Raw genomic sequence first — 15,469 nt, forward strand, 5'->3', positions numbered from 1 at the left:
AGGGTCCGCTTTGCTGGTTGCCCGGCGTGGAAGCCCCTTGCTGGCGTGGGAGAGCTCAGAGAAGGCGAGGAGCCTGGCAGGCACACGGCGTCTGCACTGCGCAGGGTGGGGCAGGCAGGGAGACAGGGCGGCAGCCGCGGACTTTGAGGGCGGGTCCCCAGCAGGGAGCTGTCCAGCCCCGAGGTCAGTGGTGCCAAGGTTGAGGTTCCCAAAGCCAGGTCCTGAACTGCTGCCTCCTGGCAGCGGTGAAAGTGAGTGAGGCCGCCAGGAGGAGCTGGGCTCCTGTGCCGAGCGCGGATCCCAGGCGGGGTTGGACCAGACAGCAGGAGCTGCCCCACTGGCGCACCCCTCTGCTCGGGAGGCAAGAGTGGACCTCGAGGCAGGAGGCTCTCACCAGGGCCTGCGTCTGCAGGAGGCTCGGAGCAGCTCTCTGCCTGGCCGTCTCTGCTTGGCTCCGCTGCCCCCACCACCACCGGTCGCAGCCCACGGCCTCCTCCCTCCCCTTGCCTGCCCAGCGCGAGGGGGCCGGTCTTGGGGGACAGAGCTGGTGCTGTGACTGCTGCAGCTGTTCACCCTCCTGGGACTTCAGCGAGGGCTTCGTTACCCAAGAAGGCGAGCACCTGGCCAGCAAGGCGCGGCCTCAGCCCGGGGCCGAGGGCCGTGAGGCCTCTGCCCCGCGGGACTTGGAGCCCTGCTGTGGCCGTTCTCCATTTCTTGGTCTTCTTGCCCCAGGGCCCACGACTGTAGGGCTGTACACCTGTTTCTTGTCTTTTTTTAAAAAAAAATTTTTTTTGACAGGCAGAGTGGACAGTGAGAGAGACAGAGAGAAAGGTCTTCCTTTGCCATTGGTTCACCCTCCAATGGCCGCCGCGGCCGGCGCGCTGCGCTGATCCGAAGCTGGGAGCCAGGTGCTTCTCCTGGTCTCCCATGGGGTGCAGGGCCCAAGCACTTGGGCCATCCTCCACTGCACTCCCTGGCCACAGCAAAGAGCTGGCCTGGAAGAGGGGCAACCGGGACAGAATCCGGCGCCCCGACCGGGACTAGAACCCAGTGTACCGGCGCCGCAGGAGGAGGATTAGCCTAGTGAGCTGCGGCGCCGGCCTCTTTTTTAAAATCATTCCCATTTCGTTTGAAAGGCGGAGACAGAGATCTCCCACCCACTGGTTCGCTCCTCGGTGACTGCAGCGGCCAGGGCCGGGCCAGCTGAAGCCCCGAGCCAGGAGCTCCATCTGCGTCTTCCATGCAGGAAGTAGGGACCCAAGTACTTGGGCCAGCACCTGCTGCCTCCCAGGGGCACTGCAGGATGGGGTGGGTGTTCCAAGTGCTGAGCCAAGCGCCCCGCCCTCCAGTCTGTGATGGGTGGACTCTCCCCTCCGCTCCTCTCCTCGCCTCCGCTCACCTCCACCTCTGCTCTGGGCCGGGCTCTGTGGCTCCCCCAGGCCCTTCTCTCTGCCCTCGTGTGTCTCTTTCTGCTCGTGGGTTCCCTTGAAGGCCTGGTTGGTGGCCACCTGGCCCATGCAGTACCCCCAATGCCAAGAGCTGAGCCTGGCACACAGTGGGCACCCGGCAAGCCCTGGCCGACAGGTGAGTGACCTCTGATGGCGGGGCGACTGAGGCTGGAGGGACAGAGACGCACTCGGGGTTCTGTGTCCCGCGATCTGGGCCAAGCCGCCTGTCGCGAGGGCAGACACCCCAAAGCGCTGCCTGGAGCCGCTCATTCGTCTCCTGCCACTGTCCACTGTCCACGTCTTAGGCTAGCTGGGCCGTGAGTGCTGCGAGCTGCTCCAGGAAGCCCTGGAAGCGCGTGGATTTCGGGGAGGGTTTGGTGCCGGAGTTGCTGCAGCCGGTTTCGCTCAGCGGTGGGGAAGTGCAGTTCGCGCGTGCGCCTCCTGCTCCACGGCCTTCATTTAGGTCTGGAGGGCCGCTCGCGTTTCCATGGAAACCTGCTGTCAGGCGGCCCTGGCTGAGGCCAACAGGAAATCTTTATTCCCAAAAGCAGCTTGTCAGATTCACTCTCAGTCAAAGTGCAGGGAAATAGTTGCCTGTGTTTGCCCGTGGTTCCCTGCCCTGGTAGAGCGGCTGGGTCCCGGCAGGTGTGGGGCAGGCGGCCTGTACTTGGCCTGGGCCTGACCTGGAGCCCGGGGCTCTGAGTGAGCGGAGGGGAGCGAGTTCCACCAGGGTGCAGGGAGGGGTCCTGCCCCCTGCCTTCGCTGCCTTGCGCTCTGCTGTTTCCTGCAGTGCCACTGTCCTGCCCCACACTGCGACTCTGTGTCGAAGGAGCCACTTCTAAAAGCGTCCTCACAAGGGCTGGGCGTTTGGTGCAGCCGCTGAAGTCGCTGCTTGGGACCCTGCGTCCCACGTCGGAGTGCCCGGTGGCTGCCCTGGCCACTGCTGCCCGTCCAGCTTCCTGCTAACACGCACCCTGGGAGGCAGCAGGGGTGGCTCGAGGAGTTGGGGTCCTGCCCCACGTAGGAGGCCTGACAGCTCCAGGCTGCTGCAGGCATTTGAGGAGTGAACCAGGGGGTGGAGCATCTTTCTGTCTCTCTGCCTTTTAAATAAAATGAAAATAAAAAAGTAAAATTAAAACTTCCTCGTAAGCACTTCTCTGAAATGGCTGGGGCCTGAGAGGCCCGGGTCTGGTCTAAGAATGTGACCCCGGGCAGTGGGTTGACTCTCTGGGCTTCAGGCGCCTCCTGTACAAGTGAGCGTCAGGGCCCCACGATCTGTCTCCCTGCAGGGCAGCCTCACTGCTCTGTGGCTGGGTGCCGTGCCCCAGGGAGTCAGCAGACCCCACAGTCCACCTCTTGGCACTCAGAGGCTTATGAACTGGAGCCGTGAGTTGTCCAACAGAAAATCCAGGAGTCTGGGTGAAAGGGCACTGAGGACATTCCTGGGGTGGCAAAACAGGGGCTGTGGTGTGCCGACTCCACGGCTGTGTGCTGGGGCCGGGCTTGCCCGGCCGTCCCCTCTCCTTTGGGCCATTCTGCCTGGGCACAGCCTCACGAGCCTCTGCAGGTGCACGTCTATGTGGGCCACGTGTCTGTGTGGGCCACGTGTCTGCGTGGTCATGTGTCTGCATGGGCCATGTGTCTGCGTGGGCCACGTGTCTGCATGGGTCACGTGTCTGTGTGGGTGACGTGTCTGCGTGGGTCATGGGTCTGCGTGGGTCATGTGTCTGAGTGGGCCACGTGTCTGCGTGGGTCGTCATGTGTCTGCATGGGTCACATGTCTGTGGGTCGTGTGTCTGCGTGGGTCACGTGTCTGTGGGCCACGTGTCTGTGTGGGTGATGTGTCTGCGTGGGTGACGTGTCTGCATGGGTCACGTGTCTGTGGGTCGTGTGTCTGCATGGGCCATGTGTCTGTGTGGGCCACGTGTCTGCGTGGGTCACGTGTCTGTGGGCCACGTGTCTATGGGCCACGTGTCTGTGTAGGTGACATGTCTGCGTGGGTGACGTGTCTGTGTGGGCCATGTGTCTGCGTGGGTCACGTGTCTGTGGGCCACGTGTCTGTGTGGGTGATGTGTCTGCGTGGGTGACGTGTCTGCGTGGGTCACGTGTCTGTGGGTCGCGTGTCTGTGGGTCGCGTGTCTGCGTGGGTCACGTGTCTGCGTGGGTTGCCTGTCTGCTGGGAGTTCCTGATGGTGTCTAGACAAGTGGTCTGAGCGTGAGGCCTGTCAGTGCCCCTGCATGGCGTTTGGTGTCAGCATGAGCTGCTAGTGGGGTCTGGGGCCAGCAAGAGGTGCAGGCTCAGCCCTGTGCCCCTCACCCTACTGCTGGGAGGCTTGTCGGTGGCCAGACTCCCCCCTGTTGAGATAGCAGGTGGACGCTGATAGGAAGCTTAGCAGCCCCAGCTCCGCCCAGGCTGCAGCTGCGTGGCCTGAGTCCTTCCAGCAGCCTTGGGAAGTGTCAGCCGCGCCCCAGAGTGGGTGGCTGGGGAAGACAGAGCCGAAGCTCCTGCCAGGTTGGGGAAGGGGTTTCCAGGGGCTAGAGGGGACCCCCCCATGGGCTCATGGACCCTAGTCTGTGTCCATAATGATACAATGGCAGTGACCCCAGGCCACAGGGCTAAGTGGCCTTGGGGGAGGGGACCAGAGGCGGTGGTATGAGGTGAGCAAGTTTGGGGGCAGTGGGGTTGGGGCCACTGGTGCCTAGTGGTGCCTGCTCATGTGGCTTCCTCTCTCCAGGTACCAAGAAGCTGACCAATAAGGCCACCCTGTGGTATGTCCCCCTGTCACTGAAGAACGTGGACAAGGTCCTCGAGGTGCCCCCTGTCGTGGTAAGGTGACGCCTCCCACTCCATTCACTTTTCTCTCGGGGGCAGAGGGCAGAGGCTGGGGCCCCAGGTGTGATGGCAGGTGCTGCATTCACCTAAGGAGCCATCCGGGAAACGGCTGGGCAGGGCCCTGGAGGGCGGGCCCCTGGGCTGGGCAGGGCCCTGGAGGGCGGGGCCTCTGGGCTGGGCGGGGCCCTGGAGGGCGGGGCCTCTGGGATGGGCGGGGCCCTGGAGGGCGGGGCCTCTGGGCTGGGCGGGGCCCTGGAGGGCGGGCCCCTGGGCTGGGTGGGGCCCTGGAGGGCGGGGCCTCTGGGATGGGCGGGGCCCTGGAGGGCGGGGCCCCTGGGATGGGTGGGGCCCTGGAGGGCGGGGCCTCTGGGCTGGGTGGGGCCCTGGAGGGCGGGGCCTCTGGGCTGGGTGGGGCCCTGGAGGGCGGGGCCTCTGGGATGGGCGGGGCCCTGGAGGGCGGGGCCCCTGGGCTGGGTGGGGCCCTGGAGGGCGGGGCCTCTGGGATGGGCGGGGCCCTGGAGGGCGGGGGCCCTGGAGGCCGGGGCCCCTGGGATGGGCGGGGCCCTAGAGGGCGGGGCCTCTGGGATGGGCGGGGCCCTGGAGGGCGGGGCCTCTGGGATGGGTGGGGCCCTGGAGGGCGGGGCCTCTGGGCTGGGTGGGGCACTGGAGGGCGGGGCCTCTGGGCTGGGTGGGGCCCTGGAGGGCGGGGCCCCTGGGATGGGCGGGGCCCTGGAGGGCGGGCCCCTGGGCTGGGCGGGGCCCTGGAGGGCGGGCCCCTGGGCTGGGTGGGGCCCTGGAGGGCGGGGCCCTGGAGGGTGGGGCACTCTGTACACAGTGGGGAGGCAGGAGGTGTCTCAGTGTGGTCCTTTAGTGCATGTTTGATTCATGCTGGGCATGTGAGTGTCCCCAAACTTGTGGTCAGGGACGTTGTCCAGCCCAGAGGACCTGCATGTCACAGTCCCTGACAGGTGACAAGTCCTTTAGCCGAGAGCTGGGCCACCAGGCTGCAGGGCCCAGCTCCTGAGAGCTGTTGTCGTCTTGGCTCCTGGCGCAGCAGCGGCTGAGTCTGAGCCTGGTCCCCTGCCGGCATCTGCTTCCTCCTCGGGCTGGACTGGCCAGGGGGGTCTCCTGAGCTCCTTCCTGGGCCCTGGCAGACCCGTGGGGGCAGGTGCTTGGGAAAGGGGGTTGAACTCATTCCTTCAGCCCCCTCACCTGCTCCTCCCGTACCCCCAAGCCCCACAGGATTCCAAGGACAGCTGTGACTGCGGCCGCGTCTGAGGGTCTGTGCGGCCTGCCCTGCCCTACCAGGACAGGCCCGCCTTAGCGGGGGCCAGAGGCCGCAGCTCAGCAGTGTCTGCCTGGCTGGGAGAATTTTCCTGCCTTGGGATACACAGAGAACGGTTTTAGAGATGACGAAGTAGGAGCGGGTCTCAGGAACGGTGCCTGCTCTGTATACTCACAGATTGCGAGGGAGCTGAGTGCTCCTGGCACGCACGGTCCTCGGGCTCCTCTCTGGGTTTACGAGGTGCATGCGCCTGCCCCAAGGCCAGGCGTAGGCTCTGTCTCCCATCTGCTGGCCTTGGTGGAGGCCCTGTGTCACTGAGGCTGAAGGGACCTGTTCCCTGTAGCCACCGCCCCTCTAAGACCATGAGACTGGCTGACTGACTCCGAGGCTGGCTTCCTGTTGGCTCCCCGTGCCCCCGGCTCCGTCTGTCTGTCTGAGACCCCTGGGAGGGGTGGGGGGTGAGGCACTGGCCGCCGGGCCCGGCCGTTGTCTGCTCTAGATGTTTTTAAACACAGAGCAGGAGCCTGCTTGGTGTTTGCCGTGAAGGGCGATTGGCCCCTGGACTGGCGGGGTTGCCGCTTGCCTCGTTTGATGCCGTGGAGCAGGGCGGTGGCCCTGCCACTGCCGGCTCAGCATCAGGGGAATCCACCGCCCGCAGGGCAGGAGGGTGCGTAGGAGCTGGGGGCCCAGTGTGGCGTTCCAGGGTCCCCACCCGGCTCCCCGTCTCGGTGTCCTGGGCGTAGACTGGGTGGCCGTCCCATGAAGGTGGGGGCAGGGCTGCGCCTCTGAAGCCCTGGGGCGGCTCCCTCCTGGCCTCTCCCGGCCTCGGGTGGCTGCAGGTGCTCTGTCACACGGCCTCTCCTCTGTTGTGTCTTCTGATAAGGACACCAGCCGCTGGATTAGGGCCAGTGCCACCCCGTGTGACCTCGTCTTAGCCAGTGACAGCTACAAAGACCTTAATTCCTACAGTGTCCCATTGAGGCTCCAGGTGGAGACCGATGTGGAGGGCACGCTCTTCAGCCTGGCACCCACTCCCTGGGTTTAGTGCATGTGCCCCGGTGCCCTGGTTCCACCTGGGGTGCTCCCAGCTTCTCAAAATAGGGGTAAGTCAGAGGCACAGTGACTGATCTCTTTCAAAATTACCAGAGTATGACCCCCACTTCCACCTTTCCCTCTAAGTGCCTAGTAAATACTAAAATATAATGCTTTCCCTGATGTAACTATCGGATGCTACAGAATTCTAAGAACTCTACCAGGCCCTGTGTCTGGAGCATCCCCTGGCCCTTCTTAAGGGAGGAGACCAAGGCAGGGCTCCTGGGCCACACACAGTAGCTGTGGCTGCCTGTCTGCCATCGGGACCGAGAGCTGTGGGGTCTTTGGCCAGTGGAGAGGGGTGGGTGGCTCAGATTCCCTGGCTGTCCTTGCCTAGTGGTGAGCACGTCCGCCTGCATCCCGGCAGAGCCTCCAGGGGTTCCCTGTTCCCCTGTGCAGCCGGCTCGATGAGGCGTGGAATCAACTTGCTCCTGGAGGGGTGCATCGGAGCCGTTCCCCGCGCCCAAGGCCAAGGTTGCTGGCCGCAGAGAAGCTCATGCGCCCGGCACAGCCTGTGGTTTATTCGCGCTTCCTTCCCCATCCGTGCTAGGCCCACGGAGCGCAGACGTCAGGTTGACCGGGAACCCAGGCCGGCTGTCCTCCCTGGCAGCCCCCAGCAGGGGCCGCCGTGGGGATCCCGGAAGGCGCAGCTCCTCCCTGGCGGTGACTGACGTCTGTGCTCAGCCGCTGGGAGTCTCCTGCCACCCTGCCATGGCGAGTGCCATTTGGGCAGGAAAATGTACATCTCACGTATGTGGGCTCTTGCGAAAGTTCACAGAAAATGTGAAATGTGCGTGCTGAAAATCTGTGCACGGAGTTCAAGTTTTTTGCCTCCAAATAGACGTAGTTTTAAATTCCATTTTCCAGAGACCTTTGTGAAGTCCTCTCCCTGTATGTGTGTCTGCACTCACAGAGACACACACATGTACACAGAGCCACGCACACAGACACACACACACACACGCGGATGCTTACACAGACGCAGACACAGGAGCACACAGACACACACACACACACACACACGCGGATGCTTACACAGACGCAGACACAGGAGCACACAGACACACACACACATGTGCCCATACACGCAGACGCATGCACGCGCTCACAGATGCACAAGCACTTGCACATGCAGACACACGCGTGCACACCTGGGTTCCTGGAGGAAGCCCAGCACTGGCCGTGCGCAGGGCACACAGGTCTGACTGTCTCCTTGTCTCAGCTTCCTCTCCAGCCGGGCAGGGGGCGGTGCTTTCCTCAGTGGCCCTTAGGTGGGCGAAAGAGGCCACCTGGCTGCTGGTGGAGCAGTCACAGCCTGGGAGAATCAGCAGTGGCCATTGGAAAATGGACACGTGGGCTTGTTCCAAATGACCGAATGTGCACTTGGGCTGAGAGTTTGGGCCACTCTGCTGCTTCAGATCGGCCGGGTCTGGTGGCCTCTCAGGCGAGTCAGGAGCCGGCCTTGGTTAATGTCCCCATGGCTGGGTTCCCAGGGGCTGGGTTCCTGCATCCTGGGGCACGTGTCCAGGGCTGGGCCGCTGCCTGAGGGCTGACTGCTCTGGGGACTGGCTCTTTTTTGTTGTGTTAGATCTCTTTCAAGGGCACTTCTTGAGGACACAGAAATGGGCAGCTTCTGCTCCGAGGGGCGTGACCTTGGGCCGTGGAGCATCGGGAGGTAGCTCCCTTCTCAGCCTCTGTGGAGATGGGCTGTCCCGCCGGAGAGGACAGTGGCTGAGCCCGGGGACGCCATCCACCCCTGTGCAGCTTTGCAGCTGGGCCGTGAGCAGGGAGATCAAGGCGTTTCACAGCGTTTTTATTTTTGGTTTTTAAAAATATTTAGTTATTTGAAAGGCAGAGTTACAGAGAGGCAGAGGCAGACAGAGAGGTCTTCCATCCATTTGTTCACTCCCCAGATGGCCACAATAGCCAGAGCTGTGCCAATCCAAAGCCAGGAGCCAGGAGCTTCTTCCAGGTCTCCCATGCGGGTGCAGGGGCCCAAGGACTTGGGCCATCTTCCACTACTTTCCCAGGCCATAGCAGGGAGCTGGACTGGAAGTGGAGCAGCTGAGACAAACTGGCGCCCATGTGGGATGCTGGCACTGCAGACGGCGGCTTTACCCGCTCCGCCACAGCGTTGGCCCTGAGAGTGGTTTTGAGAGAAGGCTTAACTCTGCCCTGGAAATGGAGTTGCTCGGCCAGAGGGGCTTCTGCAGGACAGAGTGGAGCCCACGGGGCTCTGAGTTCTGTGGCCTTCCTGCAGGTTCAGCTGGAAATGGCGGCCGAGTGGACAAAGGGGGAGGGGAACGCCAGGCAGTGGGCAGCAAGGAGGCCCGAGAGCCGGCCTGGAGCCGCGCACGGTCCTGCTCTGGGGGTGTAGGGAGCCCTTACGTGGGCTGGAGGGGCCTAAGGTCAGAGAAACCCGGCACTGTTCCTGTGGCCCGGACTCAGGAGCCTCGGTGTTTACGCCAGGTGTTTACGCCAGATTCACGTTCGCTGTCAACTTCCTGGGTCTGAACTTCGCTCGTTACGGCGTCAGGGGTCTGTTCTAGCCTCGGCCACCTTCCCTGTGAAGGTACAGCTGAGGGCCGGTGCAGCAGGCCGGCCAGGGCTGGGGCGCGGGGACTGTGTTCTCCCACGGCCCTGGGCTCTGCGGTTTTGTGACCAGGAAGGAATCCCAGGAAGGAATGGGCAGCTGGGAAGAGGAGAAGTGGCTGAGGCTTGTCAGTGTGAGATTGGGGACCGTGTGCCCTTGTGTGGTTACGTAAACGATGTCACGTGGATACAGTGAAACAATGAGAGGCTGGCTTTGAGGTGCCACAGAGAGGGGAGAGGCCTTTGTGTGCATCCACAGGAGGGCCCTTCAGAAAGTGTGGAAAAGCACAGTTCAAGGAGGTTTTTTGGTGCAAAAACAATTTGAAAGCCACCCATAGTTTTTTCCTGGTGTGCAGTTTTCACAAACTTTTGAAGACCCCGCACAGGCAATCCGGCAACCCAGGAAGGGTCTGGAGCAAACGCTTGGCCTTGTTGTCCTGGGGACCGGGGCTGCGTGAGCGTTAGCTGCTCGTCTTCTCTCTGCCTCTGAAATAGGTGTTGTGAGGCAGCATGATGGATCGCTGCAGCCGCAGAACGCTAGGCGGGCATGAGTCTGCAGCCCTGGGCCCAGCGCTGGGGGAGGCCGCGTCCCCGCCGCGGGCCTAACTCTCTCCACGTTCCACAGTATTCCCGGCAGGAGCAGGAGGAGGAAGGCCGGAAGCGGTACGAAGCCCAGAAACTGGAGCGCATGGAGACCAAGTGGCGGAACGGGGACATCGTCCAGCCTGTCCTCAACCCAGGTGACTGCTGGTGACGTGGGGGTCCGACTCCAGCGACAGACGCTCCCGACTCCCGCGTGGGGGTCCGACTTCAGCGACAGACGCTCCCGACTCCCGCGTGGGGGTCCGACTCCAGCGACAGACGCTCCCGACTCCCGCGTGGGGGTCCGACTTCAGCGACAGACGCTCCCGACTCCCGCGTGGGGGTCCGACTTCAGCGACAGACGCTCCCGACTCCCGCGTGGGGGTCGGACTCCAGCGACAGACGCTCCCGACTCCCGCGTGGGGGTCCGACTCCAGCGACAGACGCTCCCGACTCCCGCGTGGGGGTCGGACTCCAGCGACAGATGCTCCCGACTCCCGCGTGCCAGCCCGGCTGCATGGGCTGGGCGAGGCAGCCTGGACCTCTCTCAGCAGGGGTCCTCGGCTCAGCTGGGCCTACACCTCCCTCCTACACTGGCCCAGCGGCCTTGGTCTCTGCCCCCCACCGCCCGGGCTTTTGGGTCCCAAGTCCCCATGTCTGACACCACAACCAGATGTCAGATGGTTGCCCAGCAACCTCACTCTGGTGACCCCACAGGGAGCCCGCAAGTGCTTTAAAAGGCACTTTCCCCTGCTTTTCGAGGTTGTCAGCTGCCCGCAGCTTTAACCAAGGGAGGACTGCTGGGGCTATGACTGTCTGCTCCCTGCTGGCCAGTCCACCCTGAAGCTGTCAGCAGTGCTCCAGCCTGTCCCCAGGCAGGTCCGCCCTCAGCGGTCGCTGACAGTGCGCTGGCCGCTGGAGCTCAGCCATGGGCCTGGAGCTCTCCCTGCTGCCCCACCTGGCCAGGCCCAGCGTCCTCTTCCCATCAGTACAGGTCGGGGGCAGGGGGGTGGGGTGGAGGTATGGAGTGTGGTGTCGGGGAGGAGGCAGGTTCTGGAAGGCTGGGCTGCGTGGGTTTGGATCCCAGCTGTGCAGCTTCAGTGGGGACGGAACCTCCCTGTGCCTCCGTTTCCTGGGCTGGAAACAGGTGATGGAGACAGGGAGCCAGTGGGTGGCTGAGCTGAGTGATGGCACAACCCACGGGCACCAAAAAGAGTTCTGTGCTTGGCTGGGCCGCACGGAGCCTCTTCCCTCACCACGCTGGGGGCCTGATGCGGGCTCCCCACGGCCCTCTGGAGCTGCTGAGTGTCAGTGGCGGTCACGGGGCTGGAATCCCAGTCTGTCGTTCCCTGGGGGTGCTTCCTGCTCAGGAAGGTCAGGGTTTTCTCGTGGGGGCAGAGCTCCAGGCCCTGGAGTGCTAAGGCTCCTATATCTTTTTTTTTTTTTTTTTTAAAGATTTACTTTGTTTATTTGAAAGACAGTTACAGAGAGAGGTAGAGACAGAGAGAGGTCTTCCATCTGCTGGTTGACTCCCCAACTGGCTGCAACGGCCGGAGCTGTGCCGATCTGAAGCCAGGAGCCAGGAGCTTCTTCCCGGTCTCCCACAGGGAGGGTCCAAGGACTTGGGCCATCTTCTACTGCTTTCCCAGGCCATAGCCAAGAGCTGGATCAGAAGAGGAGAAGCTGAGACTCGAACCGGCGCCCATTTGGGATGCTGGCGCTTCAGGGCTTTAACCCACTGCGCCACAGTGCCGGCCCCAAGCTTTGCGGTCACTTCGGGAGGGGCCAGAGCAGGGCAGCTCATGGATGAGCAGCAGGTAGCCCTGCTACTCATGCCAAGACAGCTAGGGCGGCAGAGGTGTTTCCTAGTCCCTGCAAAGGAGGCTGGGAAGTGGGGCTGCTGGTTAGTCGTCCCTGCCTGGTCCTCCTCCAGTCACCAAATCCTTGTTGCTTCTGCACACCGCGGAGCCACGCCCCCTCCAGGGTGACTCCATGAAGTCTCAGCGGCATCCTGGGTCATGTGCGTCCTCCGCACATGAGGAGTCCTTCCAGGGCCTCAGGCCGGGGGAATGTCTGGGGCCCCTGGCCCTGCCACCTGCAAGGCCCTTCCTGTCCTTTATGTTCATGGCCTCCATGGACGTGGGTGCTGGGGAGTGGGGCTCACAGCCCACCTTCTGCTCAGCTAAGTGTGGGACCCAGAGTTTACTTTGGAGGTGGAACAGGCAAAAGCTTTTTAGTCTGGGTGAACTCCATTCCCTTCTGAGCTTGTTGGTGGCGTCTATTGTGTTTGCTTCCCGTCAGTTCGGTGTGACGTAACCACACTCAACATTCGTTCCACGCGTGAATCTCAAACCTGGTGTATTTTGTTCTTCCTCACCTACTCTGCTCTCTTTCTCACTCTTGAGTGACCAACAGAGTCAGAGTGAGGACCCCTCCCACTGCAGCCTGGGAGCATAGAATTAGGGTGATGACTGGTCCCACCTTTTAGGCTAGGTGATCATAAACAGGGTCCCTTTTGTTTTTTTGGCCAGGCAGAGTTAGAGAGAGAGAGAGTTAGACAAAGAAAAAGGTCTTCCTTCCATTGGTTCACTCCCCTAATGGCCGCTACGGCCGGCACGCTACGCCAATCCGAAGCCTGGAGCCAGGTGCTTCCTCCTGGTCTCCCATGTGGGTGCAGGGACCCAAGCACTTGGGCCATCCTCCACTGCCCTCCCCGGGCCACAGCAGAGAGCTGGACTGGAAGAGGAGCGACCGGGACTAGTACCCAGCACCCCAACCAGGACTAGAACCTGGGGTGCCGGTGCCATAGGTGGAGGATTAGCCAAGTGAGCCATGGTGCAGGCCCAACAGGGTCCCTTTTAACCTGCACACGGAGGGAAAAAAACACCTTTACCTGATTTAAAAAAAAAAAAAATTGTTAATTTGAAAGGTAGAGCTACAGAGATAAAGAAGGAGAAACTGAGAGAGGTCTTCCATCCGCTGGTTCACTCTCCAAAGGGCCATTGCATCCAGGGCTGGGTCAGGCTGAAGCCAGGAGCCAGGAGCTTCCTCCAGGTCTCCCACGTGGGTTCTGGTGCACAGGAACCTGAGCCATCCTCCGCCGCCTTCCTGGGTGTCAGCAGGGAGCTGGATTGGGAGTGGAGCAGCCAGGACTCGAACAGCCCCGATGTGGGATGCTGGCATTGAAAGCAGGAGCTTAAGCTGCTGCGTTGCACCCCTGACCCAGAACGCTAGCCTTCCTGAAAGCGGAAGTGAAGTCCTAACTGCTGTGCTGAACGCCCACCCCCAGGTTGCCTATTTGTCACGGCAACACAAGCTACTGCTGCACAGCCCCCAGATCTCTGGGGCTTAGCCCTGTGCTTCCAGGTTCTTCCAGATACCCCTGGGTTCCCCTGGGGAGCAGGACATGAGCTGGCCAGAGCCACGCTCCCCTGGGCTCAGGCACCTGCACCAGGACCTGTGAACCAGACAGAACAGACTCGGCCCAGCCCGCGGAGTCCCTGTGCCCTCCGCTGTGCCAGGGGAGGGGCTGGGGCGAGGGTGGGGGCGACCTTTCCTTTCCTGTGAGGTTTTAGTGCTTTGCTTATTAAAAGCTCTCGGGGCAGGTTCTGAGGAGCTGAATCGTGACGCCTGGCATATGTGGTATTTTTAAACGTTGCTGCAGAGCCGTGGGCCACCGTTTTGGAGGTTCGGTTATTTCAAGTGGCTTTTCATTGGAGCAGGGAGTCATCTGATGGGATGAGATTTGTATGCAATTTTCAGTGAAGTCTGAATTTCTAGAACAATCTTTTGTCATTGTCCTCGCGTGCAGGAGGACTTTGGTTTCCATTCCTGATTTTCATGTCTTTTTTCTTTTTATTTGAGAGACAGAGTTGCAGACAGAGAGAGGGAGAGACAGAGAGAGGTCTTCCATCTGCTGGTTCACTCCCCAAATGGCCACAATGGCTGGGGCTGGGCCAATCTGAAGCCAGGAGCCAGGAGCTGCTTCTGGGTCTCCCACGTGGGTGCAGGGCCCAAGGACTCGGCCATCTTCTACTGCTTTCCCAGGCGCATTAGCAGGGAGCTGGGTCAGAAGTGGAGCAGCCAGGACCTAAACCAGCGCCCACTTTGGGTGTTAGCACCACAGGTGGAGGCTTAACCTGCGATGCCCCAAGGCCGGCCCCCATGTCTTTTTTCAATGGAACATGAAACAAAGGAGGGCAGAAAAGAGTAGCCGTTAGTGTTCAGCGCACAAGCTCCCAGGGAGTGGCTCTCTGAGCCCAGGATGTGATGGGCAGGGTGCTTGGTCAGCATCCTCCTGTGACCCTGGACGGTGCCCCCTCCCCCAGGCAGACGGCAGGTGTGGCCCTTTGCGACGCACCTCGCAGCACAACAAGGATTTCAGGGCAAAGGGCTCCCTCTCATGTCCCCCGCTGTGGAGGAGTCGGGGAGGGCAGGGAGGTGGAGTCCTCCACTGCTACTCTGGTCCCCGCTTTCTGTCCCCCGAGCGCTGGGTTACCCTGAGGCCCAGGGCAGTCTCCGTATCTCAGGAGACTCTCAGGAGGTCCTGCCCACGCCTGTCTCCCTGGCCTGCACGTGCTGTCTTCTCTCCGCCTCTTATGCTCGACCTTCCATGGCCGTCTTTGTCCTGTCTCCCTGCTTGTCCCTGGATTATACCAGCACGGGTGCCCTCTGTAACCTCAGCCACCTCCTTACAGACCCTGTCCCCGTCCAGTTACGTTCTGAGGCACCTGCTTTGTGCCTCTGAGAACCATTTCGGGTCCAAAGCCAGAAAGCACCACTCCTCACTCCTCATTGAAAGGCCTGCCATTGGCTCAGTGGCCCGCAGGCCCAAAGCCGCGGCCTTGCTGGGGTGGGAAAGACTCCCCCCGTGGGCGCCAGCTGTCCCAGGCCCAGGCCCGACCGGAAAGCTTGGGGAGGTGCGAGCCCGCTCAGCTGGCTGGGCCGCACAGGTGTTGGCCCCGGGGAGCCTCAAGGGATGGCGTCTGCCTTCTGGGCACAGGGCTTTCTTCCCGTTTTATTTAAAGCGTAGATACTTGAGTGGCAGCGTGGAGCCCCTGGAGCCCCTGAGGGGTTTGCTGCTTTTGGAGCCCTGCCTGCGCAGGAGGCGGGGCCAGCCTGGGGGAGAGCTGAGCCTCACCCCTGCGGGGCTGCGCCCTCTGGAGCCACTCAGCCACCAGGGGTGGCAAAGCCGCTTGTGGAAGTAATGGTGGTGCTTTTCATAAAACTGGAAATGAGAGTCGGGGCATAAGGACTCCGGGGAGGGCCCCAGGAGCCCCTGACCTTGCAGCCTGAGAGAGTAGCATCGGGGATCATGAATGGAAGGCCGAGGAAGTGGCCCGCCTTCCCCTTCCCCAGCCGGAAGCTGGTGGGAGACCACGGTGAAATCCTAAGTTGCTGGCGGTCAGGCGCCCGTGGCTGTGATGCGCGTTGGACAGTCTGATTCCGCCACGGACTTGCTCGCCCTGTGACTGACCTGTCTCCTTTGCCGTTGCAGAGCCCAACACGGTGAGCTACAGCCAGTCCAGCCTGATCCACCTGGTGGGGCCGTCGGACTGCACCCTGCATGGCTTCGTGCACGGAGGTGAGAAAGCAGTCGCTGTCTCCGGCTGCTCCTTCCTCTTCACTGGCTCCTTG

At 62.1% G+C, this 15,469-nt stretch overlaps 1 protein-coding gene across 2 annotated transcripts in view; it reads left to right on the forward strand.

Annotated features, from left to right (window-relative positions):
* Positions 1 to 15,469, forward strand: part of ACOT7 (acyl-CoA thioesterase 7) — a 93,956-nt gene that overhangs the window by 35,430 nt on the left and 43,057 nt on the right. For both annotated transcript variants that reach the window (XM_070079374.2, XM_089301553.1), the window contains exons 4-6: positions 4,184 to 4,275; positions 9,876 to 9,990; positions 15,330 to 15,416. In XM_070079374.2, the coding sequence (XP_069935475.1) occupies positions 4,184 to 4,275; positions 9,876 to 9,990; positions 15,330 to 15,416 (294 nt within the window). The remainder of the gene's footprint in view (positions 1 to 4,183; positions 4,276 to 9,875; positions 9,991 to 15,329; positions 15,417 to 15,469) is intronic.

This window comes from Oryctolagus cuniculus, chromosome 7 (assembly GCF_051225735.1).
Source record: "Oryctolagus cuniculus isolate XC-2025 breed Fujian yellow rabbit chromosome 7, ASM5122573v1, whole genome shotgun sequence".
Classification (NCBI taxonomy): Eukaryota; Metazoa; Chordata; class Mammalia; order Lagomorpha; family Leporidae; genus Oryctolagus; species Oryctolagus cuniculus.